The 27623-nt window shown below is 43.1% G+C and overlaps 1 protein-coding gene across 2 annotated transcripts in view; it reads right to left on the bottom strand.

The window, feature by feature from the left end:
• The window catches only part of AOAH (acyloxyacyl hydrolase), a 133723-nt gene that overhangs the window by 53791 nt on the left and 52309 nt on the right, over positions 1-27623 (bottom strand). For both annotated transcript variants that reach the window (XM_019726325.3, XM_074341003.2), the window contains exons 7-12: positions 27458-27518; positions 26284-26354; positions 25409-25457; positions 23177-23225; positions 21298-21392; positions 5430-5521 (exon numbers count right to left, since the gene is read on the bottom strand). In XM_019726325.3, the coding sequence (XP_019581884.3) occupies positions 5430-5521; positions 21298-21392; positions 23177-23225; positions 25409-25457; positions 26284-26354; positions 27458-27518 (417 nt within the window). The remainder of the gene's footprint in view (positions 1-5429; positions 5522-21297; positions 21393-23176; positions 23226-25408; positions 25458-26283; positions 26355-27457; positions 27519-27623) is intronic.

The raw sequence follows: 27623 nt of genomic DNA, 5'->3' as shown, positions 1-27623 counted from the left end.
ACCTTGTGAACCCCGTGAAAGGGTTTTAGAGACGCCCCCTCCCAGGGGTCCATGGACCACTGACATAGACTATATCTCCCTCCCGTCAGCCTCACCAACTTTAGATGACCCACTCTCTGGCTAATTATTTGTTTTGCAAAGTATAATTATAAGATGGCTAATCATTTGCAATTATATCACATGTAATTTTTGAATAATGGATTTAATAAGGTTATTAAGCCCATTAGTGTTTAGTACTTGTCTTTCTTTTTTTTTTTTAACATGAAATTAGGTTAGCAAATCTGAGCTGCAAATCCCGTCTCTCCAATTTTCTGTTTTGAATGCCCCATGTGACTTGGTGTGCAGTTATACGCTGCTTTTCAAAATTGTTCTCTACTGGGTCAGAGAGAATAGATAACCTCTAACACTCAGATTCTAGGACACCTCTAATCATAGACATGTGTTTAAATGTCCTCAAACAGCATTACTGTGCCACTTATAACAATGGCTTTGTCTATTTCTTTCTAAGCATTTGCTATGCTTCTGGCCCCAAATAGCAAATTTAAGCCAGAGGCAGAAGGAACAACACGTACTCGAGAAAATTCCATCTAGTTTGCACCCACTTCTGCGGACCAACTGATCTCACGCTCATCTCCCTGGCTTGCTGTGGTCACTTTGGTAATTGCTTTGGTTCTTTTCACTTGCATGACATTTTAGGGCTAACTTCAGCTGCTTACTTAAATTTCTTTTTCTCTAAAGCTCTGATTGCTGGCCCATTTTCCCTGCAGTTCCCTCTGCCTGCAGCTTTGAAGCACCTCTCTATCCTTTAGCCCCAGTCAGCACTGACTTTCAGAAGAAAGGGGTTTGGACAACCACAAATGCTCAAGTTAGATGTGGTTCAGTCCAGGTGGTTCTTTTTGTTAAGGATTTGGAGTCCCCTGCTTCCCTCCTGGGGTTTGCTTGGAGGACACAGTGCACATAAGGACAATAATGGACCATTTAATTAACAGCTGGTCAAGCACCCAGTGTCACCTAGTGCAGGGCTTACTCGGCTCCACCTTTACTGCACAGTCACCCTGGCCCTAGAGAAACACGGTTCCTAGAACATTTCAAGCTCCGACCGACAAAATGAGCTATATCTTGTCTCAAGGCACAGCTGGTTAAGGGGGGGAGACAAGCATATTTGGTGGGGAGAAGCAGGTGCATCTCTCCCCAACAGTTCCCTCCAATGCTCCTAAATCAAGCAGCATCACACAGTAGGAGGTGGCCTTCAGCAGTGTGTTGCCCTATAGCCACTGTGCTTGAACACTGGCGAGAGCTTCAGAGACCGCCAGGAGCATCAGCGTCATCACGTACATGAGGTCCGGGGGTGCTAAGCGTCCTGCCGAAGGGCACACAGGACCAGAGCCCTTGAACCTGCCAATGGTCTTCTTCCTCCTTCACCCCGACTCATGGGGCTCTGCAATGGCAGACGCTGCCTTTACACTAAAGCCCTTCCTTCCTGAAGTTTTGGTGTTGTTTCCCCTCCTACATGTGTTACTGGGCCTCGCTTCTTTAACTTAAATAGGATTTTCTCGTTCCATTAATTGCTTTTGAAGATGCTCTGAACACAAATAACTATTTTTAGTCTTTAAAAATTGTTTTTTTTCTTCTCACTTATAGCTAATAGTTCTCCTCCCTGTTATCAGGCTTCAGCCCCCAAGCTACCAACCTCACAGAGGTTTTTTGTTTGTTTGTTTGTTTGTTTTTTTGTCTTGGACCAACTCAGTTGCTTTCTGAATCACACTGGAAACAAAACAAAACAAAACAAACCACATGGTTTTAAGGGATATTGCTTTTTGAATTTTCTGAAGCCCAAGAGTCGAGAGAACAGACTTCGTTTATGTCACCTGAACTGAAGGACAGAAGATTTATAAAACTGAGGGATTAGGTTTGTGTTTGATGCATGCATGTAACTTCAATTACGTTCCATTCATCGCGTGCAGGAGATACTACTTTTTGAGGGGGGTGATGGGAGTAATGGAGGAAGGAAAGGAAAGCAATCGTTTTTTTCTCCCCAACTGCATCTTTTTGCTATCGAAGGTACATTTTCCAAAGAACACTGTTGCTACCCAAAGCAGGCAGCTGATCTCAGATGGCAGGAAGCACTTTGTAGAGATCCAGTTGAATAGAGTCGCCCATAAATTCTATCCCGTGTTAATGAGCATTTGGACTCACAGGGACACGTGCTTAAAATGCCCGGGGAAGCTGACCACATCTGTCACAAAAGCTGCTTCTAGGTCAGTGTTCTTTTTCTTCTCCTGATTCCACCCGAAGAGAACCTCCTTTATATGCTAATCTCGCCTTAATATATATATACATATATATATATATATATATATATGTATATATATATCACACTTATATTATAATACACTTATAATATATATATTACACACACTTTAGAACTCTTTTTCTTTTAAGAAGGAGATTGGCCTAGCATAGATTATCCGCAGGCAAAGTTTTCAAGAGAGTACACGAGCTAGTTTAACAGGAACGATTGCTGGGAGGGACATACTGAAGGGGGACACACAGGGGTGTCAGGCTGCTGTGTTTCTGATTCATGGGGGAATCCACTGCAACTCAGATTCCAGACACAGAATTTTCTTTTCTATCAAAAGGAGTTGAATATATTCTCCCCATCCCAGCTGAGTGGCAGGGATCACAGGCAGAGTACACAGAAACAGGTGGCACAAAGAGCCCTGGGAGGGGGACAGCTAGAGAGCTTGGGACCCCAAAACACAGAGAGAAACACCCCGCAGGGGAGGTGTATCTTAGAAATACAACAGGTAAAGGCAACACTAGAGTGAGCTTTGAGCAAGTCACATAGGCCGTCAGTAAGGTTTTCTAAGCAGCAATAGAGCGCCCAGTACAAGAAGGTGTGAAAGCAGCCCAGCCCAGCTCAGGATACAGATGATTGTCACATACGCACACCTAGACCAGTCGCTTCCTTTGTGAGAAGATGTCGGAATCTCTCTTCTAAGGAGAATATAAAATTATAAACCACACATGTCTGAAGACTTGCAGATTTTCTTCTTCCTTTCACCCCACTGCCTTTCTTCCAAGGAAGACGTGTGTGCCTGCTGGGCTCTGATGGGAGGACCAGTGGAAACTGCTGGAGGATGAGAGGGCACGTGGGATTTCGCATTGATGAGGGAGTAGCCCCTGGTCTGAGGGCAGACAGATGCAGAAAGGAAGAGGGACACTGGCTCCACCTGTCACCCCCAACAAAAACTAAACACCACTGAACATTTTGCTTGGGAACAGGAGCTAAGTTTGGGTAGAGAGTGCTTGGAGGAATTAGATTTAGATGTGGGCACTATTGTGTGAGCTGTAAGTGGAAAGAGATGAGGAAACACGTTTTCACCATTTTAACTGGTGAGTGGATTCCTCTTTCATTCTTTTCTGACTCCAGTGAAGATTGACGCTACTTGGTAATTAATTTTAAACATCAGACTGCTATTTCCTCTCTGGCAACTTCGTGAGGCTTTAGGTCAAAGGATGGATGGATTTTATAGGGTTCATATGTAAATGTAGGCACCATTAAAAGTGCAATAAACTGTATGCATGTCTCATTCATAATGAATTCCTTTTGTTAGTGCCATAAAAACCTTGATGTGCAGAAACTCCTCGGGATTTTAACACATAGCTGGATTGGATGGAGGGCGCTTAAATATTATTTTCTCAATTTCAACATTGACAGTGGGGAGATAAACAAGACTCTCTTTTCTAGAATGTTGCTTTAGCTGGGTTGTCTCTGGATGTGGTAATATTCCAGGTGACAAAAACAATAGCAACTGTAGCTGAGGAAAGATGAGCTGAAGGTGGGGCTCTGGGGGCCCCAGACTGCTGGGAGTATGGGGGGTTTGGGGAGGGAATAACAGACACATGATTGACATCTGAAACAATGCATGCCACACCCCCACATGGGTGGGGCTTCGCTGGTTCTCGGTCATTTCCCCATCTCCTAGCTACGCTCTCAAATAAAGGGGCAAGAGCGACAGGAGCCGCGTTCTGCAGGCAGAGTGAACACACACATAAAGGTCGGGAGTTGTGCACTAGCAGGGCCTTTGCTCACCAAACGACTGTCTGGTAAAATAGGACCCAAGGTTTCATGACGACACCTCCTACCACTTGTTAATGTATGATCCTGGTCAAGTTTCTTAACTTGTCTGCTTAACCCTTAGATTCCTCAACTGCAAAAAGCAGAAAGTAATACCACCGACCTCACAAAGGGATGGAATGAAAAAAATCTCCATAGAACAGCAAAACGCTTGGCATACAGTGAATGCCTGGCAAAGGTTATGTTTTACTATCTCCAGTATCGGTCCCGTTAGTATTATTACACTAATGACACTAATGACACTAAAGCCGAATTCTTTTTACATGATTAAACTGGAAAACCTACACCCACTTTTGAAAACATGTCTCCTCTGTTTTCCCAATAATCACAGATGATTCCTACATAAATCTTGGTAAGGTTTCATGAAGGTTGGTTATCTACCCTAGGTTCTTCTCTGTCTCTTTCATCGCCCCAGTTCCCCAAATCCTTTGGGATGTGGGCCCCTTGCCTAGCACCCCAAAGGAGGTGTCTGTTGACGACTTCCATGAATCCTTTCTCCAGGGAACCCTGTGGCTCTGTGTTGACAGTCGTCTTTGGGCACATTTGTCTCGTCTTGTTATCACTTGTACATTTATCTCATCTGTCCTACTTGATTATAATTGACTGTAGAGATGGGACAAGCCTTATTTACCTTTAAAACATCTAGAGATGCTTTAGAAAACATCTATAAAACTACCTGATTTGGTAGCAAGTATCTAATAGCTATTTTTTAAATAAATAAGTAAAGATATCAAATTATTCATGATGTGCAATGTCCTCCATTAAATAAAAATGGGGTGCTAACATTATGAACGGTTGTTCCCGGGCCCTGAATCCACACACAGTCACACACAGCAAGTTGGTTTTTGTGTCACTAGACTCCACGCATTGTGTTTACCTTTTCATTTACAGCATTAGAGCCAGGGTGACTCCAGGGCCTTGAGACTTACCTATTAATTTAGCCATTACCTTTATAAATATTAATTTCAGAGAGTAAACACTCAAGTTAACTTCTTTGTCCCTTGACACAGAAAAATGTAGTGATGTGTTTGAGTATTTTCCATCCAGGGTCAACTCTAGAGCACCTGTGTCAGGAATACCCCCTCCCTGTCAGCACGGATACAGTACAATCTGCATCCTCTCCCACTGTATGGCTGACTGTCAGCGGTGCATTTGTTGTATGTCACCATGTTCTAGAAGTAATCTTAATAATTCTCACCTCAGCATCTTGGGAGCAAGCCCCATATCCTGCTTTATTTTTACATAGATACAGGTATTGAAATGTTTGAGAGTGTGCAAACATACATACCTACTAGGAGAGTTCAGAAATCCGGTAGCGCCAGAGAGCTGGGGCCAGTTGAGCTCATTGGTAAGAGCTGTTGGTAAATTGAAGAAGGATTTCTAAAGAAAAAATAAAGTGGTAATTGTCAAAATGGTCATTTGTTTTCTGCAGAGAGTAAGACTGTTCACTGCGTAGCCATTCTCCTCTGTGTGTCCATCTCTCATCTCTCTTTCTTAATCTCTCTCTTAAAGGGACTTCAGCATTTAAAGCATATGCCTCTTTAACCATCACCAGAAAATTCATGAAGAGCCACATCAGACATGAACTGGCTTCTATTTGCGTCCATGGAATATGCGAACACGTGGGAAATCATACTCATCCCTCCTTTGAAAGGGCTGTTTCAGTAGCTGGGTAAACTTTCCACTCTTTTAAATTCACTGAGCTTTTCTCCATATTTTAGTTCAGACATTCATGAAATCCATTGCCTGAAAAGCAATAGTACCCCAGCCCTCAGAAAAGATGGCTTCTTGAGTTCAAAGCTATGCCCTCAGTCAATAGATAGTGCGTCCTGACTTCCTGGGGGTCTCAGACACTTTTGAGAATCTAACTATGGTTCCTTTCCCCATAAAAGATGTACATATACTCAACATGGCCTGTGATTTCAAAGGGCTCACAGACCCCCTGTGGCTCTTGCACAAACTTCACACATAGAGTGCTGACAAAATGAGGATTCATTGAACCACATTTCTATGGCTTGTGCAAAATCAGAGAAGAAAAATGTTATCGGCTGTGTCCCCTTATTGTTTCTTTCATAAATGTCATCTGGGATAAACCATGAGGTTTCCAGACTTGTTGAGCTCATAGAAACAGAAAGTAGAAAGGTGGTTGCCAGGGGCAGGGGTAAGGGGGAATGGGGAGTTGCTGTTGAATTTGTTAGTATACAGTTTCAGTTTTACAAGATGAAAATGTTCTAGAGATTGGCTGCATAACAACGTGAATATACTTAACACCATTGAACTGCACACTTAAAATTGGTTTCAATGGTAGATATTATGTTATGTGTATTTTACCACAATTAAAAAGTGAATATGCAAACATTTAAATTTCAGATACACAAGGAATAAGTTTTGGTATAAGTATATCCCACGAAATGTTTGGGACATACTTAAAAAAAAATTATTCTTTGTGTTTCTGAAATTCAAATTTAACTGGGTATCTTGTATTTTACCTGGGAATCCTAATTTGGATAAAAACTCTGAAAGCCAATGTTCCCTTTTTGCCTTGGCTGACAGGACACCTCAATGTCTGGCTTCAGGAAGCAGTTTATCTCCAGTGTATAGGGTCATCTCCTTCACGTGCCTGCCCTCGGGGGATACCATTTCCACATTGTATTACAACAGTATTTGAATTTGTATAACAAACATGCACTTTTTTGGAATCAGGAAGAAAAACACACCAATAAAGATACATTTTCAAGTAGATAATGAGAGAGAAGTGTGACCTTTCCTTCCCTCACAGTCCGGATTCAAATTTACTTTAGAAAGCAGAGCAAGGAGAGGAAGTGAGCAGGAGGCAAGACCACATGCCATTTGAGAAACTATATTCAATGCTATGGTAGATTTGATGTGATTTGCCTTTAGATATTATCTATAATTTACGTTTAATTTTGAAATAACATTACAGAAGGACTTGAGGCTTTCACGTCCATCCAACAGGGGCATGCACTTTCAATGTTGAAGGCCATGCAATTCCAGTGACTGGCGTGCAATTCCCCCTTAGCAGGAGGCACCCATTGCTTTCTGCTCAAAACCCCACCATCACTGTGACTCACTTCCTCTCTGTTTTGGTTTCTATTTCTCCTGCCACTATAAATCAAATGTTTTCTCTGTTGTTTTTTTAATCTTATTTTTTTCCCTACGTGTTTCTGCTTGTGTGTTTGCTGTAGGATTTGAGAATCCTTCTGTAGCAAGTCTTCTACAGAAGACGAGAAAAACAAACAGAATGGATGAAACTCATGAGATGTGTTAAGCCGAGATAGTGAGTAAGCAGGTGGCTTGTGAGATGTAGGCAGAATTAATGAGCTGTGTTAAATAAGTTAGCAACCCGTAAAACATGTTAAATGTTTAAAGAACAATACAAACTCCCCCACACCACTCTCTCACCTTTTTCTCAGTTATGCGCACAATGGCAAACCCCAGATTTGGGAAACTGGGTATGGAACGAGGCTTCTGATTCCGGATGGGCCCCATCTTCCTTTCACAGGGAGAAGTTAGACAAGAAGCTGCTGGCATAGAGAGGTGTGTGTGACACCCTCTGCAGCCTGGAATAATAACGGAGGGGAATGTAGTTCTGAGTGAGCCTGCACATTGGGGAAACGGCTTTGCTCCAGGAATCAGGAGATCTGACCTCTAGGTTCGGCTCTACAAATACAGTAAAACACCGTGGTTTGGATACAACACGTTAGAAGTGGAATCCATACTCCATCCAGCCCCCATGCTCAATCAGGAGTGGGTAACAAAATTCATGTCCCCGGTGGGGAAGCAGGAGATTTTGAGGGAGGCATAGGACAGGAGAGGAAATAGCCAGCAAGCCTGTCTTGGGAAGTGAGGTCTCCATGCCTCCACTGTTCTCCCACTTCAGTCTTTCTGGATCAACCTGAAGAAATGGGTTTCAGCTACTGGGGAGAACCCTGGACTCCTTGTTGCTCTCCAAGAAGTCCCACCCAGCCCTGGAATTGTCCGCATCAGGATTTTAGGGGGAGTGGACAGCGGCTGGTGCTGAATTACAGCTGAGACTGAGGTGGGTTTGCATCCCGCAGTTAGAGCCCCAGAGGGCCCAGGAAGGTCGGTCAGCTGCATAGGTTTCTCCTGGTCATTTGATTAACCTTGAAATAGTGCAAATCCACGTTCTCCAGGTTACATATTTTAGACTTCACTTATGGTGTTATGGCGAGGTTTTCCTCCTCTTCCTAGCTGTGTCAAATCAGGGAAGATGTCGTTTCATGGGTCTCAGTTTCAGTATCTCCGATGCTGAGGATTATTACCCTGCCTACTTCCACAGGGCTGTTGGCAGGATCAAAAGACACTGAGAGGTGCAGGCTGACAAATAGAATCCCTACACTATGTAAAGCATCATATTTAGGGCAGGTCATCTACTGTCCATTTCCAAGCGGACTGTCCCAGTTTAAGAGGAGTGAACTTTATTGCCAGATGATAATAATAAAAAAAAGATTTGGGCAGACAAATGGAAGACTCAACCTATTTTTTCTTCCTTAGTAAATTTAGTAGATAAAAATGAGAACTAACAGCCATGAATAGCAAAGGTTTTATAGAGCTTAGCGAAAAGAGAATGTTTAAGTCATATCACATTAACCACAGAACGCCTTATTCATGGAACATTATATCCAAGATAGTTCTGGCATTTCAGGCAGGAAATATACAAATTAAGATTTCCCTCATCGACTCCTGCTTATTCCTCTTGAGTATTTATGTTCTCAGGAATCTCATCTTAAACGTACCTTAAATGTACATATGTGCGAAGACTTAATATTTACTGAGAAAAAGCTTCCAAATTTGTAAAGAACATCAGAAACTAAATGAGTATTATTACATCAACTGCCACATTGCTTCCAAATTTCTCCTGATTTCATCCAGTGTTTTTATGTCATCAGTGGCATGGGTACACTATTTTGGTGTCATATTTTCATATAAAATTACTCTCTGTGTTTGAGTGTGTGTGTTTGTGTGTATGTTTGTGTGTGTCTATACCTCAGGAAAGCCCCCTGGTTCTCATTTTTAATGAATATTTAGTAAATACGACTCTTTGGATTTGGGAATATTTTAAACCTCAGCTTCCACAAGCAACTTCAATTTGGGTTTCTTAAAACATTCTTAAGTGAGAGAAAGAACAATGACATCAAGCACACATTCGTCTGGTTCTGCCAATCTTCCAGTGACAAAGGGAATATTCTTGGTGTCTTTATTTCACTGTTTATATTTGAGCCTCCCCCACCCCCCTGCAGCGCTGTGGACAATTTGCCGAGTGTATTCCCTGTTCTCAGACTCTTACTGGTTAGACCCACACTGATTATTTTCACATAGTACAAAATCAGTTGGAGGAACCTACAGCTAACAGCTGATGGCAAAGGATATAAAAAATATCATCATCAGTTACATAAGCGTTTTTAAAAATTTATTTCCCAGGAACTAAACTGTCAAAGCAGAAAGATTTTGTTGTTTTTACACAAAGAAGCAAATAGCTCTAAGGTTGATCTGTTGATAATAGAGCCAGAGTCTCAAGGCCTGGGAATCAGACACCTGCTACCTGGTTTCAGCACGGGGGCCACGGGGCTCCCAGTCCTGTTGGTCTGCCTCAATTCATCGGTCCCACAGGTGGCTTTCCTCTAGCTTTATGCCCTTCCATCCTCACAGGGCCACCACACCTGCCTCCTGCCTCCGAGGTCACTCCTCACCTCAAACGCCCCCTCCACCCTCGCTACCTTAGTATATTTTCTTATAAAAACACCAAATTAAGAAACTTTAAGGGGCCTTCTTGACCCCCACACAAACGTTCTTGCTCTGGTCCCATTCCTTTCTAAAGGTTTTGAAATGTGGATAAATCCTGTAAATGAATGTATACCCATTCGTGATGCTGTAATGTGTTATATTTCCCAGATAACGTTTGCATTTCGAGCCAGAGAGGGGAAGGGAACTAATACTGAGTTTCCCTTATATGCCAGGCACTGAGGTAGGAAACTCACACACATTATTTAACTTCATCCAAGAACTCTGTGAGGCAGGGATTCGTCTTTCTCCCTCCCTTTCTTTCTCTCTCCCTTCCACCAACAGTTTTTGAGCAACTACCAGGTATAAGACGCTGGGCATTACCTCACAAAAAAGAACCCAGACCTCAGAGGAACTGGAAATTAAATGATTGTGCCTCAACCTAATTAGAGGTACTGAAAAAGACCCTTTTATGTTGGTACCTCCTGTTGCTGGTTCTGGCCCGTGGAGGATTTCTATATTTTCTGTTGGTGGCAGAATTCCTGACACTGGGCAGCACAGGGCCAGGAAAACTGGTGAACAAAACTCAGAGGGAGTTTGGGTGATGTGCGAAGGTGACAGAGCTGGTAACTAGTGGGGGCTGGGATTTGAACCCAGGTCCTGGTAGAACTAGAAAGGGAAAGGCTTCCAGTAGGCATGGTGCACTGTGAACCTCAGCTTTAATAGCTCTCTTGTGTTTGGCCCTTGCTTGCCCCCTAAGCTGCCAAATCTCACAGAATCACACACCATGTTGGCTATGCTGGGTTTGCTAGTTGTTGAAAATGAGGCTTCCCTGTTGCCTGCTCGGGGGGGGGGGGGGGGGGGGGGATGGTCTCCAAGACATTGCTTTGGGTAAAATGTTCAGAAATCCACAGACAACCCGAGAGTCGCTGCCATCTTTTCCTCCTCTGTTTTTCTTTTATGGAAGTCATGCATAACTTATGAATACTGTAGAATGGCTATTTTGGGGATACACACTGCAATGATGTGTGGCCCTACACAGACCCCTGTGGACATACCCCACTCACGTATTCCCAGGGCCTGTTCTGGCCTGACATGCGCTGGGGAAAGGCAACCACGGAGAACAGCGCGCACTGCTGGTCTGGAGGTTTGTCTTTCAACGGGGCCTGGCAGATGGCGTTCTGGGAGATGGGGCAGGCACTAATCCTCTGGCGTCTGCCTGTATAATCTCAGGCTTACCTAGGTCAGGCAGCACCGTTCTCACGAGCGAATGCTTTGCAATAGACAACTTCAAGGGTGTAGTTTAACTCTCTGAGTTTGATTTGTGAACTTCAGAATGCTAAGAGCACTGGAATGAGGCTCACGCTGAGGTTCCTGCAGTTGTATAATTCACGAGAGAGAGAGAGAGAGAGAGAGAGAGAGAGAGAGAGAGAGAGAGAGAGAGAGAGAGAGATTACACGCTAGCCTGTGATAGGTACTCTGCTGACCATTGCATTAAGCTGTTGGGAGCTCCTTTTTCATGGAGCTAGCATCTAGCGGGGCACAGACAGTGAACACTTCCCAGTGGGGTAGCCTTGAAGACTTTCCTTATTTCCCCTGTGTCTCAGTTTCTTTATGTGCAAAATGGGCTAATAACAGCACCATCTCCCTGGATTCGAAAGGTAATCCAGGTGTAAAGACTGGAATTGCAAGTGCTCAATACAAGTTAGCGCTCCCTGGTACTGGTAGGAAAGTCCAGGGTATTGTGTCAGGCCACTGAAGGGACACTGATGCCACATGTGGGGCTCAGGGAAGGAATCTGAAAGAAACGCTATCTAATATGAGTCCCATCAGGTTAGCAAGAGGAGACCAGACAAAGAGGGATGGAGGAAAAACAGTTTAAGCATTAGCGATGCCATGTGCGAAACTCCAAGGCTAAATTCATCCTATTGTGTACAGGGAAGATAAACACCCCCTCCCCGCAAGCCAAACAAAACACCAAGTATCCCAGTGACCTGTTGCTCTAATAAATTACCCCCAAATTTAGCAGCTTAGAACATACTACATACATGCAGACTAGTAACAAGAATTGCTCAGCTCTGGGGCTGATGCCTGTTCAATGCACATATAAACTTCAACTTGACCTAAATAAGTGATTTTCAGGGAAGAGGTGCTGCATTTCATCTTTGACCCTATGCTAGTTCAATAACTTACGGGGCAGGGAAGAAATAGTCAAATAAAGAATTCTAGCAAAATATGACCAGTCAACATAACAGACTGGAAGACAATAATTTTTCATCATTTTGCCTGAAAATAGCTCTTTTTATTATTTTGTTACCTTGTCAGCGCCTCTTAGTTTCTTTCTTTTCCCTTTTCTATTATTTATTGCTTAAGCTCCAACCCTATGGTTTATTTATTCAGTGAATGAGTTGAGGGATCCATTCATCTAACTGTCCCGCAGCAAACGAAAACACATTGTGCAGCTGCACGTTACCTACCGAATTCAATTCCTTCATCTTATTTCCAGAGTGATTGGAGAACTGTACCCAACTTCATAAAAGTGAGAAAACAAGAGTTTAAAATGTCCTGCTCTTACAAAGATAATCACAAGTCAATTCTTTCGTGAGGCCAGTGAAACAAATCCTTTCACAAACAGAGAAAATAACTCTTCTGAGGGTCAGAAACAAGCAACAAGGGCGCGTATCATAAAGGTCGACCCTTTGATACCTTCATTGGGTTTGTAAAGGTTTGGTCATTTCTAAATCAGTCAGGCTGCCATTTGTCTGGGGTGGAGGTAGTTTTTCTTTTTCTTTTTCTTTTTCTTTTTTTTTTTGAGATGTGGCATCCAGCATTTGACTCTGGAGGAAGGCCAAAGTCCATCGTCAATCTATAGAGGTGAGAACACGGGAAGTCGTCACGAGGGCACCAGGCCTGAATGGGGCTCTCACTCCCCACTATGTCCCTCATATGAAATGATCTCCTCTTCCTCTCCCCTTTCACCGTCTACCAAGAAGCGGCCACAAAACCTCGCTGCTTCCATCCTTCCAGCTTGCACATATGACATCCCTGGGTTCCTGTCGCAGCCTCTGTCCAGCGACCTGCCTCCTCACTCTCCCCCTACCATCTTTAGCAGTGTATCCCAGAATCACGTGGAGGAGCTTCTCTAAAATACAGATCCTGTTTGGGTAGGTTTGCGGTAGATCCCTGGAATCCTTATTTTTAATAAGTGCCCTAAATGGCTGCAGTGATTGGTCAGGTTTGGGAAATGCTGATCTACAGGCTACTGTCGCTATCTCATGTCACCCTCCACAGGGCACCACCGACCGCCCCAGCCTCTCCCACTTCACTCACCACCTGTGGGCCCATTGGACCTCCAGGTCCTGTCAGAAGCTCTTCTTCCTATTCTATGGTCTTTATTGATCAACTGCTACTCATCGGTCAAGTGTTAGCCTTCTGTGTATGGCGCCCTCCTCTGGCTCTCACCACACCTTTCACGTGCTCAGCTAATTGTATCTAACACATTAGCACCAAGACAGAGCCAGCAAAATTTTTCTGCAAAGGGCCAGACAGTAAACGTGTTAGGTTTTGCAGGTCATTTTGTCTCCCGTTGTGCCTACTCAGTTCTGCCATTATAGTGTGAAAGCAGCCATTGACAACATGTAAATGAATGGGTATGCTGCATTCCAATAAAACTTTATTTACAAAAACAGGTGGAAGGCTGCATCTGGCCCAAGGGCCACAGTTTGCTGACTTTTGCTCTAGGTTCTGACACACTCAGTTTGTATCTGGGCACCATGTTTAAATGCATTATTTTGGGTAAGTTAGCTTAACCTCTCTAAGCGTTTGTTTCTTTATCTTTAAAATACACATAATAACAGGGTCATTTCTGTATTACATGAGAGCATGCCTGGCATTTGGTAATATGCTATTATAATTGTGAGTTTACTTGTCTGGCTTCCAAACTACACTTTAAGCTCCTTGAGGGTAGAGGCTGCTTGTTCCATCTCGAGCCCCAGTTGTTCACCTTTATTGATTTTCTCTGACCTTAGTAATAGAACTCCCGCACTGTTAGGTGGGCACATGGTTCTCGATGATTGGGTGTGAGAGAGAGTGATGTGTGCCGCCTCAATGGCAACTTCTTCCAAGGGATGTGTGTGCCCTCACTTGGCTCTGTTTCATTTCTACATGTGGGAGGTGGCAAAAGTGGGACCCAGAGGTGGAAGCTGAACTCTGAGAATGGTCTAACTATCCTGCCAGCCTTGGACTGCCTCCCTCTGGATTTTTATATGAGAGGAAAATACATTTCTATCTTAAATCATGGAATCTTGGAATTCTTCGTTACAGCAGCTAGGCCGATACCCTGCCTGATTCATAACCAATCTTTTAAGAAGAGCTGACCTACCCACCCTTCTTGCTGGCTCTCAAAATGTTACCAACATGAGAGCATGACCTCACTGTCTTCCTCATTCACTTTCCTTTGTTGTGTGTGTGTGTGTGTGTCTGTGTGTATGAGTGTTTGTGTGTGTGTTTTTATCAAGTAGGCTTTAAATTCTTGGCTTGGTGATGCTGCCCTCAATTTCTGCCCCTGGAATTATTGGGCTTTATGCTTCATAATGCTCCCTTGATTTTCCTCTAGGAATTAGGCTTTAGCTCATACCTCCAACCAATCCTCCAGCCATTTCCGTCAGTAGGAAATCCCCAGGAAATCATACGGAAGCCAGTCTTGACCCTCAGGCATTTGAGAAGGCTGAGCTGAGTAATCTCTGTCCTTCATTTCTCCAAGGAGTAGCATAGAGGGATGATTTGAATGAGTGGTGTGTAATAATTAGGTCCAACCATCTAAAATGATTTCTAAATGCCAAAACCTCTTCTTTCCACATCCCAACTGATTTGAGATTCTGAGTGTTTTCCCTGTGATGAGTGAGTGCCATGAGACCCATTTTGTGGCTGAGGAACTCGAGCGAGAGTGAAGCAAAGTGGCAGATACAATTAACGAGGGGGTAAGAGATTGCACTCCAGTCTCGGCAGCACACTGGGTTGCACAGGCGGCTAGTGACTCACGCTGCCTCCCCGTGAGGAAATCTCCATGCGATGTGCTGGGAGCGCAGGCATGTGGGCTGAGTAATTATAAACGCCTTTCAGAAGTATGGGGCTTAAAATAATTGCCTCTTGTCGTTTTCAGAACAACGAGGGTTTGTCTTTTTAATTCTCGCAGGAGGCAGTGAAGGCTAAGATCACTGATGTGTTCAGAAGAATGAGCCGCTGCCAGAGCACCCTCCTTTGCTGGCAGGTAAGAGGTCCAGGGCAGGAAGAACAGGGCGCTGAATTGATCAGAACTCAAGGCACAGCTCGCCTGGTCTGTGCTCCTAAACAGGGAGAGAGAACAGAAGAACCTTCTGTCTCTTGTGACCCGATCACTGCTGGGGAAAAGGATTCACCGCAGTGAACACAATTCTCTTTTTCTGACAGAATAAATGGAAAGCAACTAGGACTGAGGCTTCTCACTCTTTAGCATCTTTGTTCTGCCAGCCGGCAAGATGTTTGAGGAGGAGAAAATGTCATATTGTCCAGTATTACGAAACAAGAGCCTTTTCTCGTCTTAAAAAATATAACAAAAAAGTACTCTGAGTCTTAAATACGTCAGGAGTTGACGTGAAATTAGCTGAGGTAGCACTTCCATATTTTGTATGCACCATGAAAATCAGCCCTTCTGCTTAATGGACGCTTTATGCTCACTGATAAATTCAGAGGGTGGGAAGGAGGGCAGGTTAGTGAGAGTCAGAGTGGGAGCCTTGCTTCTTACCGCCTAGGCTCTCAGAGGGCTAATACAGTCACCAAACCTGACCTACAAACTCATCTTGAAGAGAGGAATGAAGCACATACGGGCGTGAAAGACTGGAGCCCATTTACTCTCGGGTGAATATGCATTTTCTGCAGCCAGATGAAGGATTCATTGTGTCCTTGACACAGCACGAAATTCAATCTGCGCCTCCTTACCCTACAGACAACAGCCTGCCAGGGGTCGTGCTAAGATTTTATAACAGTGCAGACAGCAGTCTTGCTAGCAAAATAAACATTTGGGAAATTGTGTTTCTGAGTCCCTTCTCCCTCCACTTCCCCCAATCCCAACCCATCATCCAATCCTGGTTCAATGAGATGCAGCGTTTAATATTTTGGAAATAATTTTCGAACAGATGGGGAAAGAAGCAGGAGGCCAGCCTCTGTTGCTGGCCTTGATGGTCTCTCTCCCTCCCTTTCTTTTTCAGCAAAACAACTCAAGCACTGATTGTTTTTTCCTTTGGAAGAAGAAGAAAAAAAAAGACAGTATGAAAGTATTTTCAGATTTGTTCCTTGTTTTCCTTTGAAATCTAAGTTGAGGTCTTTTGTGTAACCTGACTGCTGAGGACGTCTCGAAGAGAAGCTAGGGGTGTTTAAGGAGGGAGAAGGCAGAACTGTCGCCTGCCTGCTCCCAGTGGAGTGAGGCTCAGAACCCTTCCTGTCTGTAGAGGCACGAGGGTGATTCTTCACACTCTTTTTTATTGAATTACAAATATCTTTCCAGATGAACACACTCCTAATCTAATTAGCTGAAAACAGGCGTCCCAGGTGCTACACTGCTTAACTAGAGGGTGGCATGAACAGCAGAGGAGAAGCGGCTGCTGCCAGAAAGATACCCGGCTGAGGCTTCCTTTGCGATGGGCACAGTTGGGGGTGGGGGTGGGGTGGTGCATTTGCCGGAGTGTTTTCTGCTTTACAGGGAGACAAAGGCAAAAAAATGTCATGTGGTCTCATAAAGCAATGGCCTATTTGCTTGTCTGCGTTTCCCCGTAAGGCCTGAAGGACCTGCGTTCTTGCCATCCTCTCACCACTGAATCATTAGCCCCTATCACAGGGCTTGGCACATAGTAGGTCCCAGGGTAGTATGTGAGGATACATTATTTATACTTGTTACAAAAATCACAAGCCAAACAACCAGAACATGAGAGATCTGAGCACAACATACCTCATGGATATCTGCTATGCATGGTACTCATACTTACGCTGACTCCCCATGCAAATTAAGAGAGTCTATAGATAGTAACTTTTAAAAATGGGAAGTATTTTTTTTTTTTTTACAGGAGTATGATCCATAGCCAAAAAAAAAAAAAAAAAAATGAAACCATGAATCAGCTTAATATCCAGTCTTTGGTGAATGGTTTAATAGATTATGGCTTGTACACTAATAAATATAAAGACTAATTAGCAGTGTGGAAAAATGATTATGATTAGTACTAACTGTAAAAAAAGAAGAATCACCAATTGTATACTTGCTATTCTTGTGACTCCATAGTGTGTGTGTGTGTGTGTGTGTGTGTGTGTGTGTGTGTGTGTGGTGGAGGTGGAATGCTGAGGAAGAATGAAAATATACTGAGAAAAGGTTAAGATGGTAGTGGTGATTATTTTGCTTCTCAAAATTGGTGCTAATATTGACTCTATACCTTCTTTTTTTCCTTAGAAAAATAGTTTTAAAAATATTTTAAAACTAATCTTAAATTCTGAAATGTTAAAATGATTCTCTCTGGGTGGTAGTATTAAGTGGAACTTGAACGATTTCTTAATAAGTTCTGTATTTGCTTATTTTTCTCCATTGCATATTTAACATTTATAATTAGCTAAAAGTAATACAGCAAATACTCACTCCCTTCCCTCTGTCACTGTGGGCTCACAGACCTCTTTGCCCATGGCCATGTGACTTGGTTTGGTGCATGGGTTGATGGTGCATGTGATACAGCAAATGTGTTTGTGTAGAAGGCCTTGTCCTCTTGCACATGCACATCTGCTATTACCATGGAAAGAACACACTCTGGATAGATCGCCTGACTGAGAAAAATGAGAGATGCATGGAGCAGTTCTTCACCCAACGCTCAGCGTGGAGCCCAGACTAATAGAGCTCATTCTAGAACAGCTGACCCCAGACAACACATGTGTGCATCAGAAGACATGACGATCGTTCTAAGTCATTGAGATTTGGGGTGATTTGTACAGCAGTATTTTGACAACAACTTGGTGATAAAGTTTCATTTTTCATTGTCAACTTTCTAAGCAAAATATCTCTCTTTTATTCTTTTTGTCCCATCTTACTTTCTTACCAAATGGTATCCCATGGAAGTGGCCAAGACTCGGAGTAACTAGGCTAATGTTTAGCTTGGAGAGGAACGTTAACCTGAAGAGACACTTTTAAGCACGCTGGAACATCAAATATTTGGAATACATGACAAAATGACACTAAAACTGTGATATTTTCCCTACCATCAATAGCATTATTAACACGTTAATAAGATTCATGAATCTCAATTACCGTTATGCTCAATTTGGGTTCCTCATCCGCCCTATATCATTGTTGTTCTCAGAGTTATTTGTCTCAAAGCTATTTATGTACCACCACAAAGTGACAGGGGATGGGGTGGGGGAGGAAATAGCCCCAAACCAAGCCAACAAATGTTCATCTCCAGTATTTCAATCAGTTCATTGTTGCAAACAGCAGATAAAAAATGTTACAATTCAAATTCCAGTCATTAGGACTGCAGGAGAGGGCTGGCTGCCTGGTGTGGAGGAGTGATTTCTTTAAAGTGTCTTCCCAGTGCGTCTTTCTCTTCCCCAGAAACATAGCACACTGCAGAGTGAGCTGAGGCTCTGGCGAGAGTGCGAGAGAGGCTGTCCTCTCCAGGGGAACCCTAAAGTCAGGCACCCTTACCTCAGCCTCCAGAGGCCCAGAGGCATGATGGGAAGGACGAGCAGAGGTCAGTGAGTGATCAGGCTGGTTAGCTGCTAACACTGCCCTGTGTGAGTTGGGTGTCAATCTACTTTTGTTTGGTTTCAATCCAGCGCATGATTCTAAAGCATTTTCACAACCGATATTAGCTCATTGAAGCACATGGCCTTGCTTGAGGTTGTTCCTATCCTCATTCACAGAGATTCTGGTTAGGTGGCTTGTTCAAGATGCCACTGACAGGAAACGATTCTGCCACCTGGTAGCTGTGTGACCTTAGGCAGTGTACTCATCCTCTCTGAGTACCTGTTTGTAAACTGAGGCTATGCTGTAGTGTCACCTACCTCAGAGGACTTTTTTAAAGATTAAATAAAGCAATGCTTTGGCTTTTCTTGAGCATATTTCCTTAGGTACTTGCTGAAAACAAAGCCAAACAATCCCCCAAATCTTGTAGTATAAAATTCAGTACATACATCATAGAAGTTCATTGAAGAGAAGTTAGACAAAAAAGTTACCCAGAATTCTACCATCCAGAGATACTAGTGTTAACACACTGATCTACAACCTTCCAATTATTTTCTTAGTTCGCACATTTAGACACACTTATATAGTCACAAAAAATGGTTCATACACACTATTTTGTCACCGGCTTTTGCCCCTAATAAATTATCATAAACATATTTTCTTGCCAATGAATGTGTTTATAATACATGTATTAATGGTTGCATGATATTTCATTTGATGGGTGTAATATAATTTTACATATCTAACCCCCTTTTTTGAATTTGTGTTCTCATTTTTCATCTTATAAATAACTCTTTGATTGAGCAAATGACTGATCAGTTTTAAAGGTAAATTTCCAGATGTGCTATTACTGGCTAAAATCACAAACATTTTAGTGTCACTTTGTACATTGCCTTACAGAGAAGGTCTAGCAACTTAAACTCTCGTTGGTGGTGAATGAAAACACCCATTTTACCATATTCTTGCTAATACTAGGCCTTGTCACTTTTTAACCTTTCTCTGTTTGATAGATGATAAATGATACTACATTGTTTTAATTTGTGTTTCTTTGATTACTACTGAAGCTGAAACTTTTTATATTGATTGTTCATGGTCTTCATCATTAAAAATTAATTTTTTTCTTATTGATATCCAACAATTGTTATTAGATGACATAAATCTTGCCTTAAATATTGTAAATGTTCCAGTTTTTCATTTGTTTTTCAATTTTATGAAGTTTTTAACATTGCATACATTTGAAATTTTTATGTAATTAAATCTAATATTTTATTTATTTGTTTATTTTTTGCCTTCATCTTGTAATTTCATGCTCAGAGAGAAGTGGAATACTTCTTAAATTTTTTATTTTGGAAGACATATGTCTGGTATGTTTTCTGAATCTTTGAATGACTGAGAATAAGTTTCTGTGGCCCTCATGTAAGAACAATACCTTGGCAGTTAGAGTATTTTTGACACATATTCTTTTGTCCTTAAAATGCTGTAGAGGTCATTCCCCCATTCTCTAAAATTTAGTGTTGAGAGATGTGTCTGATGCCTGTTGAGAGATATGTCTGTGAAGTTTTCTTCATAGTCTGTACCCTGCTTGGTTGGCCATTGGGCAGAATGATTGCAAGATTTTTCTTTATACTTGGAATTAAAAAAAAAAGAAGAAGGACATGATAAGGAGAGAGGTGTTTTTATACTTTGGCCTGGAGCTCAGTGGGGGTTTGGATAGAAGACAGAGATTAACCCAACTGAAGAAAATTGTCGTTATTATTTATTTGCTCACTGCTTCCTCTCTGCCTGATGTGTTTCCTCTTCTGGGTTTCCTATCCAGTCTGCATGTGTCTGTCTGAGTTCCAGCATTTCCCTAGCTGGCTGACTGGCTTGCTCCTTCTGTTTTTTTTGCATTGTCTAACTTGCTGGTCAGTATTGCCGCTGCGTTTTCATGTCAAGGAATTCTTGTTCCACCTGAAAGTAGTCTTCCTGATCTTAAATTCTTCTTTTTTCACGGGTACAATCACCTCTCAAGGATTGTTGAGAATATGAATTTAATGTTTTACAAAATATCACTCTTTCCTACAGTAAGCCTCTCTCAAACGAGCACTCTTCTTTTGAGATCATGGGCATTTTTTATGTCCAGATGTTTCCCTGCTTCCCCATCCTTACAAAGGGAGGTCTGTGTTTGCCCACTTTGGGGACTGGGGAGAGGTACCAACAGAGTGTTCACGTTAAGTTCAATTTCTTTAGTCTGGGAAGAAGGGGTCAAGAAAAAATGGTCATGTCTGTAGTTTTACTTCTCTGGATCAGAGTTTTCTGGATCAGAGGGACAAGGGAACCACACGCAGAGGTGGCTGTACAAGGGTTTCCCTACTGGGCCGAGTTTCTGTCCCACGACAGTGGCACCACCCCTGCTCTAACGGATGGGATGGCTCCTGCTAGGAGTCTGTTGTGGCAGCGCCCTCGCATTTCTTGTCACATTGTTTGAAATGAACTGAAATGGCTGTGGGTGTGCCTTTTATTGTGCGCAAGATCTTCTCAGCAGATTCTGCTGAGAAGGGAAATTTGCCCTGTCTGGAGCTGGCATTCCATCTAGAGAGAGCAAGTGAAACAAACACAAAGGCCAGCACATCCGGGAATGACAACGGCCAGAATTACTTACCAAGGACATCTGCGAAGCTGTGAGCCATTCAGGAGGGATGTGAAAATGAGCCCCAGCTGAGTCTCCCAGCAAAATGATCCCCCGGGGCTGTGAACCTAGGTGGCATAATTTATTTGCATTATTTATGCTCTCAAACAGTTTAAAGCCTCCAGATTGGGCAGTTAGAAGAGCAGCTACCCTGGTGTGTATTCCATGCACAGAGCATCATAACGGTGATGCATTGCCACTTCATATGTTGCAGAAACATAGCATTTAGGAGCTGAGTGAGATTTCCAGGCTGTCGGAACTACGAGCTAAGCTATATAGATGAAGGTGTGTCTCCTAACTCAGCATAAAACAGACTGCCTTGCAACATCCTGAGTGAATGACGGATGAATAAATGAATCAAAATTTCATCTGAACTCAGAAATAGGCCCTAAATTTTGGTTCTGGAAATTGCTTTCTTGGAAAACACACCAATTTCTGTTATAATTCACTTTAAGAATTACTGACCTCATAGAACAATTTTGATTTTTCATAGGTGTTATGGTCTTTTAAAGCCCTTAATCTATATACACAAAAGCACTGGCTGGACGATTCTGGCTGATTAATGAGGAAATGGAGACACAAAGGTTCTCTATGCAACCCTGTGTGTTAATCTGATTTCGAGGCCCATCTTCCACCCATGAGTGATGTATGGTCTCTTCCAAATCCCTTCGGCTCCTGGAAGAATCAACTAATGCTTCCCAGAGTCAAAAGGGGAGCCTCCTTCCCCCACCTCCAAAGCCCCCAAATCAGCGTTACTCCAGTGGCTTTTTATCTTGAGCCTCTGTGACAGCTAGCACTTGGCCACACAAGAGAGATTGAGAAGGCCCAGGACATCCAGGAGGGGTTGGGATGTGGGGAATCCAAGAAGCGTCCACAGTGACATAAGAGCTTACACCAGGATTTCACTTAGATCTGAGTTTACTTACTCATTAGTTTGTTTGTTCATTCATTTTTCTGTTCATCCACCAAGCATTTCTAAATTGCATAACTATGCATTGGGTCTTTACATTTTTCTGCCCTCTTCCTGCTCATAGGAGAGCTTAGAGACAGTTATACTTTAATTGACTGAGGGCAAGAACTGTATCCTGTCTGCCCATGAAAACTCAGAGCCAAGTATAGCCCTTGATGCTTAACAGCAACAGGCATTCAGGAAATAACTGTTGAATGAATGAATGAAATGCTTCTAAATGTTAGGGAAAAGCATTGCTTACACATGAAAGTGTGATGCGACTGTTCGTTTGTTTGAGACTCTTTGAGCATCACGAGGAACATGTCTTCAGTAATATGTGGGTGGTAATAGGTTTCTCCTAACAGCACTGGTAGACCAGATGTCTGAGGCATTTGAACATTTAGAACACAGAGCTTTTGCTCAGCTATTTTGGGGAACTCCAATGGCGATAGCTTGGAGGTCACCTTCAAGTCACCCCCATATGAGTCTTTACCCCAGTTGACACAGGGTCTCTGGCAGTACAAGCCCAGACCTCTGACCTGGTAGAGTATTGAGAAAGATGTGAAAAGATTAGAAATGATCACCTTTACTTGTTTTCTTATTTGGAGAAGTGTTGAATTTCAGTTACCCTGTTATCTATCCTGCAGCCTTTTCTAACAATATCATTCAGGTTTCCAATCCCCAAATCATTACACAAATTCAGTTTTACTTTCTCTAGATTTTGCATCCTTTTTCTATAGTCTTCTTGATGTCTTTTTCTGATTTGTCATGAAAATAAATGTAAATCGATCAACTTTAAGTTGTAGCATCAGGCACTTCCTCACTTAGGTGGGCTGTTTGCTTTAATTTGACTCAGACTAGAAAAGAGTATTCTATTGTAATAATGACTTTTGCATTTCATACCTTCACAGTATTTCTTCTCATATGGAATTCCATCTTTTGGGTCAACACCCTTTAAAACAAAAATGATGAGATTAGCAGTTTGTTTTTTAAACGTATGAGACGCATACACCCAATCATCCCCAAATGGCTTTAAAAGTACAAAGGCAAAGCAGTAGATAAAACCCTCTGAAGTCTCTAGAGCACTTAATCCATCACAGCAACACTCTCTGTGAGTTGGGCTTTAAGGAACCGGGGGCAGGAATAAGGAGAGATCCAGAAACTGGACCATCTCATTCTGAAGGATACACGACCGGGTCCTGGAGTTCTGGAAGCATCGCTCCCAGGGAGCATGGAGGCCCCACTGACTGACTAGGACGCAGGGTCAGAGAGGCCTGACATCTCCAGTGCCTAAAGATGGATGCTTCTAGAACAGCGGTTCTCAGTAGGGCTGTTTTTGTCCCCCACTCCACCCCAGGGGACATTTGCAATGTCTGGAGATATTTTTGGTTGTTACAGTGGGGGCCAGGGATGGGAAGATACAGGCATTCAGTGGGTAGAGGCCAGAGATACTGCTGAACATCCTACAATTTACAGACGGCTCCAACCATCAAGAATTATCCCACCCACATGTCAATACACTGACACTGAGAAACCCAGACGTGAAGCTGGGCCTGAGTGGGACTGAATTACCACCGCTGAGGGGACTTCCTAACACTTCAAGCTAAAGCTGCCCACTAGTGGAGCACCTTGGAAGGTTCAAGGAGAGTATAGATAACTTGAAGGGAAAGCTTTAAAAAATATATATACACACAGACTTTTGTGGTTTGTTTTGTTTGCTGGTTTGTTTGTTTTCTTTTGCTTTCCAAACTGTGGTCTGGAGAGCACTGGTGTTCCACTAGATAGTAATAGTATTAACATTATTCTAAGACAAAAGAGCTTGGGGGTCAGAGGTGTGTTAGAAACTGTGTTCTTGGAGGTTCTTCTCAATGTACATTACACAGTAGAGATGCTGAGAAATCTGGAAGTGAACAAAACTGTTCAGGCTTCTTGGAGCCAGCACTTCCTAACCTTGACTACAGAACCCCTCCCCCACACTCCTCACTGGGGAGACAGGTTGGGAAACATTGGGCCTGATGGTTGTAAAATCCCCTCTGAGGTTATGCTTTTGTGACCTCGTGAGTCATTTTTCCTCTGTGGAAAGGAACAGGTATGCAGGTGCTATGTCTTTCGGTCGTGACTGATGGGGGAGAGGTCTTCTCATGAAGGGGCTGTGTGACTGATGATAGGGTGAACTGGGGTACCATCTGTTCTGTCCTCCATATCTCAGCAGCCATGGACCATCAGTGTCCTGGAGAGAGGGAAATATTTACAGACATTTTCTCCCCTTTATCCAAGCAGATAAAGGAGGCAACTATTCAGAGGCACTTTATCTCGAAACTGGGGAATCTTAAACTTCAGGGCTCCTCTCAGCAGAATCCCTGCTTGTGTGAGGGCTGAGAGTGGCTGGGAGCTATAGAATGTTCCAGGTGGAGAGGAGAAGCTGAGAGATCTCAATAGAAAGGGACCTGAATTTCCATGACCCTAATAATGTGTGAGAATTTCTTTTCTTGTTTTAATTAATTAGTTACATTCCTAGTTGAATGTAAGGAATTTACAATTCCTTTTCTTCATGAGGACCCCTCCCGTCATACAAGCTCGAGACCCCACAAAAGCTGGGTCTGTTGCCATTGCTGTCCTCAGATAAGTGTTTGCTTGGCTTTCCTCCTTCCTTGCCTTTTCTCTACCGGGAAGCGGTAAATCCATTATTCGTAGGGAACCAGACTAGGTGCCGTGAGATGTGGTAACTACAGCGGCATTTCCACTCTGCCTGACTGGCCTTAAGAAATAGAAAGAAAATGGCTGCAGTGACATGGTGACAGCAACTGGTTTGCTCCAGCCGCTGTTTGGGATGCCGTACAACTTTGCCAATACCACTCTCCATTTCATATCACACTGTTCAAAGCAGAATAAAGGGATTAGGTGTGGGTGACCTTAAACGAAGCTTACAGGGTCTGCGGCGGAAGGAGCCTCACGTTATTACCCCACTGACACGCTTCCTGTGTGATCGGAATTCTACCCCCTCTTCCACACAACAGAAAAGGAGTTGACTTAGTCTGTCATCTCTTCCTTGGGTCTGACTAAAGCCAACAGAGTGGGGTTTTAAAGAGGGCAGAAAGTAAGAGAGCAGGGCCCACTTTTAACTCAGGTGCTCACCCAAATGCCGTTACAGTTTGAATCTTGATGTGCATCCCAGTTGTCGGGCCTAAGAAGAAAAGATCCACATTGGTCTTCGGCATGTCCTTGTCAGTCAGTGAATGTTAGCGTTACGGATGAAAGCATAACTGAGTTCTGCACAAAGCGTTCTCCATAGACAACAGGCTCTTCAAGGAAGGGCACACGGAACCTCCCCTCGCGTCTTTGCATTATATTCGTTTTAGATAGTCACAGGGGCCACTGTGGCCCCAACCCAGTCTTTTTATGGTTGACCCTGTTCCCAAACTGAATCATGGTGGAACGGGGCTGGTAAGCAGATGGAACAAATCTGCTGTCCGTTTTATTTAGATAGGCAAAGCCATTAAAAGATGCCTCTAAAACCCCTGGTATCTAGTTAACTTGGTGCTTTGACACTATAGTCACAGCCAACGTGACATATCCAGTTTTTGAAGTCAGAGATGTGATTGGCTGGACATTGGCCCAGGAGTAAAATATGACACGTGCTCCACCCACAGTCGCCCTCGCCTTACTCCTGGTAGGAGAGGCTGCAGTTTCTGGGCCCAGTCCCGCGAGGAGAGCTCCTGCAGGAGGCTGGATAAAAGTCCACAGAAGCCTGTTCTCTCGGTTGTTTCTCCCACAAGACTGTAAGCTTCACGAGGGGAGACCTATTTCTATTTTGTTTACCGCCCAGCATGGTGCAGAGTGCCTGGCACTTAGTAGGTGCTCGATGAGCATTTCTTGGACAATTGATGTTCTTTTTTCACTGAGCTTTACTTCAACTGGGACATGGGGGGCCCTTCTCTCCATCAGCACAAACCCCCTAGGCTGGGAAAAGGAATTAGTTTTCAAAATTAGTGAACAACATAGACAGTTACCTTCTGCCCGGGTATGCCATGTCATCACTGTCATTGCAGTCTCTCCCTCGCCAGTGATAGCCACGCAAGGTCTGAAATTGAAAAGTACACACGGGGAGAGTTCAGTTCTGCCGGATGTTAGCCAGGGCGGAGGGCTGTCAGAGCTGAATGAGGGGTATTGACGTCTGCAATCGTTAATTCAAATGCAGTCTAGGAACACTGAAGATTACTGAGAAACTTAAGATTAACATGATAAAGTATGATGTGTAAGGTGAAATGTAATACAGTACCAGGGCCAATAACAAGTGGTAGTGTGTGTGTGTGTGTGTGTGTGTGTGTGTGTGCACTGTTGGGTAGGTGTCTGTAGGTGGGTATATGAGGGTGCATGTGCATACATGGGGGCATGTGTGCACGCACATGTGTGCTTATGTGAATGTATGCTGTGCACATGTGTGTATGTACACACGTCTGTGTACATGTGTGCTCATGTGTGTGTCTCTACGTGCACATAAACTGTGGGACCATCCAACCCTCTGAACTTTCTCTATTAATTACCAGTCTGGTCAGGCTCTAATCAGTTGGTTGTTGGGTTAAATCATTCATCATTATACTGGATAATTTAAAAATCTCTAGCTAAACTGGTTAATATATGTTGCAACTGTCTGACTTGAAAGAATCATGATACTGTTGAACACTGTTTTTATTTCCCCCCTTCCCAGGGGGAATATCTGAGATCTCATGAACTTTGGAAAGTTTGTGACATCTGTTACTTGCTTGTTTCTTTCACAAAGAACATCCTGACATCCTAACTGGACTAAATCAAATACACACACTTGCATAAACACACACACACACACACACACACACACACACACACGTCCTTAAAAAAAAAGTTAAGTTAAAGTAGGTTTAAGAATTTCTAAAATAATTTACAATAGTTTTCAAGGTAATTGTAATCCCCATGGAAAATTCCAGCTGGGATTAGCTTCAGGAAACAAAAACCCAGGTCCAAGATCCACTTCGATGGTCCATGTATTATTATTATTAAGATGCCAAGAAGTCTGCCAGCATTTTGGAATGGTGTATCATTAAGCTAATAATACATTCAAGTAGAATGTATTCTATGTTGTCGTGTCAAAGGAAAGGTACTTGTAGGAAGTGAGGCCATGGTCTGGTTACTCTTAACAATACTTACTGGGAAAACACTGTATTTGTCCGAGTCGACATCTTTGAACGGCACAGAATTCTGTATGGCTCTGGAAAAAAGACAGCAAAACACCCGGTGAGCTAAGAAACAAAGAAAGGGTTTGTGAAAACAAATAGAGACATTTTCAGTCATGGCTGTGTGGCGTTTATGTGAC

This window comes from Rhinolophus sinicus, chromosome 4 (genome assembly GCF_057876585.1).
Source record: "Rhinolophus sinicus isolate RSI-liver-muscle chromosome 4, RSI-T2T, whole genome shotgun sequence".
NCBI classification, from domain to species: Eukaryota; Metazoa; Chordata; class Mammalia; order Chiroptera; family Rhinolophidae; genus Rhinolophus; species Rhinolophus sinicus.
Note: the sequence above shows the minus strand (reverse complement) of the source record. Positions and strands in the feature narration are given on the sequence as shown.